This window comes from Grammomys surdaster, unplaced genomic scaffold (assembly GCF_004785775.1).
Source record: "Grammomys surdaster isolate TR1022 unplaced genomic scaffold, NIH_TR_1.0 137, whole genome shotgun sequence".
Classification (NCBI taxonomy): domain Eukaryota; kingdom Metazoa; phylum Chordata; class Mammalia; order Rodentia; family Muridae; genus Grammomys; species Grammomys surdaster.
This window is the reverse complement of record NW_021604595.1, coordinates 9,128,885-9,131,708: the sequence shown is the minus strand read 5'-3', so window position 1 is coordinate 9,131,708 and position 2,824 is coordinate 9,128,885. Positions and strand designations below refer to the sequence as shown.

The 2,824-nt window shown below is 44.1% G+C and overlaps 1 protein-coding gene across 1 annotated transcript in view; it reads right to left on the bottom strand.

The window, feature by feature from the left end:
* Positions 1–1,808: 1,808 nt before the first annotated feature.
* The window catches only part of Mak (male germ cell associated kinase), a 39,187-nt gene continuing 38,171 nt past the window's right edge, over positions 1,809–2,824 (bottom strand). The window contains exon 13 of the mRNA XM_028763101.1: positions 1,809–1,963. Coding sequence (XP_028618934.1) covers positions 1,809–1,963 — 155 coding nt within the window. The remainder of the gene's footprint in view (positions 1,964–2,824) is intronic.

The following is a 2,824-nucleotide window of genomic DNA, read 5'->3' as shown; positions in this document are numbered from 1 at the left end:
ATCAACCAGCTCAGACATCCATCAACAGATAAATGGCTGATGAAAATAGGCTTGATACATGAAATGGAAAGTTATCCAGTTATAACAAAAAATGAAAATTTCAGGAGAATGGATGGATCTAGAAAGTACAGTATCAAGGAAGGGGGTCCAAACACAGGCATCTTCTTCCTCTGCTGTGGCTCCTAGCCTGTAATGTATACAGCTGTGTATGCAAAAAGTATAAGGATGGGTGAAGTCTACAGACCTAGACAGGAGACCCAGAGAGGGTACTGATGGGTGATGAGGGAGGATAGGAGTGGGCAGGACACGTGGGGCATGACAGGGAAAGGAGTCAGAAGAACAGCAAAGGGGTGGGGGATGGGAAAGAGGAGAGCCACAAGAACACATTGTTAAAAACTCGGAATATACTGAACACATTGTATGCTGAGTGGGAAAAAAGAAAAGCCACAACGAAATGAACCACTGGGAAAAAAACACACTAATTAATCATGTATCTATTCAGAGTCCATGTTTCTCAGAAACATCAAGGATTTTTTTTTTATTAGCTTTGAGACAATAAACTTGTACAAATACACATAACCATCAGGACTAGGATAAATTACTATTTCAAGTTTTAACATTTTAAGCATGGAAAATACGAACAGCTATATCTTCTATACAAAAATATATGATTTGATAATGTGCTTATGGGGCAGTGCCCACGAGACGATGCCAATTCCATCAGCATCTGTTACACAGCCATAAATACATAAAAATATCAGTAGGCATTAACATTATTCTTTCAAAAGAATACATAGTACTAATTATGCCCAATCCAGCGACTGGCAGGTTTAAAGTAGTCCTAACTTGAAAATATCTATTTAAAAAAAAAACACAACAATTTTGGTATAAAAGTAGGAACAACGAACTGCGAGGTACTCTGCTATGGCAACTGAGTACATTTGCCCTGCCGCTCTAATGTGGAGGTCTGAGGCTAGCCAGTGACCTGCAGCAGCAAGGCTTTGCCTGAGGACCAGCTGGCACGCTTCACCTTTGTGTCCTGTAGGAACACACGGAAACAGGAGATGGAGAGTCAGATGAACAAACATCAGATATACGGTTTCAAGCACGTTCTTAAATGATGAGATGACACGAGAACCCTGATGTAATTAACGTGGAACTCACCGAAAGCTAGACTCGAACAGTCCTCGTGAGTTTACAGTTTGGTCAAGGTCCAACCACAGTACTAAAACGAGACGGGCATACTCTGAGAGAGGCTGGAGAGAGGAAAATGTAGAAGACCGAAAGATAGTTACCAACTTTCTGACATTGCTAAGGAGAATAGACCCTCTGCCAAGTCAGCCCAGTAACTCAGCCCCAGAAGCCTGCCTCACAACTATGAAGAGCGAGCAGAGGCAAATCGCTTAGGTCCCTGCAGGGACCAGAACCTCCTTAGCTTAGGTTACTACGCAACAGGCAAGAGTGAAGCCCTATGTACTCACTTCCCAGTCGTTCTCTAAAAGCCTGTGTACTTATCTAGGAATTGGTAGATCAAATACTTGATACTTTGGCAAATAGTTTATTCAATACTCTTTAAAGTCCCGCTCAAAAGTCTCAGCAGGGTGCTGCATCAGCACTGCTGGCCACAAGCTAAGAAAATGCATTGCATTTCCGGAAAAGGAAGAGATCGGGAGCTGACTTCCGCTCTTTGAAGCGCCCAAGGTTGCGTGCATCTTGTGGAACTCGGTAGAAATAGATTCTGTAGACGTGTCCCAGGATCAGCGGCTTGATTGTCCTCTACGGAGCAACGCTCAGGGCCTCCACCTCTCCTACCGGTGGCCTCCGTACTTCGCTACCCAGTCTGTCCTCCCGTGCACCGAGGGAACTGGCTGTGTGCGGTTCACAATATTGAGATTTTTGGCTGTGGGATTGTAAGTTCGTCCTGAAAACTGGCCTCGGCCAGTTTTTGTGCTCCAGGTATAGTCTGAAAAGAGATCAGAATTTCATGTATTTGATTATCAAATTCAAAATAAAGCAATTCATCTTCATTTTGAGGGGAAATTTGGATTTGTCTTTGAAAGCTGTGGAGGAAATAAATGTGAAGGTTTATATTTAGTTCGGATCTGGTGTCTTTTTATTTTCTGAGGTGAGGCAAGCTCTTGCTATGTAGCTCAGGCTGGTCTGGAACTCACTATGTAGCCCAGGCTGGTCCCAGTCAGGGTCGGCTCATCTTTACTCGCCCAGAGCTGATTACAGGTGTTGCTCATTATGCTGCCTCAAGCAAAACCCCTAGTGGAATATTATGTGGGTGTTTACTAGGATTTTCCATGTCATTCAGATACTGCACTCTTAGCTAGATAACTAACTGGGAGTAAACTGACCAAGACACGTGTGGTTCCTTAGTGAGCAGCACTCAGTGTGGCGGTGACTGATCTCACACCCTGCTTACATCCTGAAGGACAATCAAACATGGCACCAGTAGTAAAGATGACATACTTGGAACTGTGTGGAACTCTGGTTTCATGGCGATAGGAGGTTCTGTAGCCTCCTTTTACAAGCGAAAATGTGCTTTTGAGAACTTAAATTTCTCTTTAAAACATTTTTTTGAGATACTACTATATAGCTTAGGCTGGCTTGGAACTTTCTGCATAGACCAGGCTGTCCCGGAGCTCCCAGAGATCGGCCTGCCTCTGCCTCCTGGGATCAAATGTGTGCACTATCATATCTAGTTGTGCCCTTTCTTTCCTCTTGTTTTCTTTTCTCTTCTTTTTTTTCTTTCCCTTTCCTCCCTCCCTGCATCCCTCCTTCCCTGCCTCCCTCCCTCCCTGCCTCCCTCCCTCTCTCC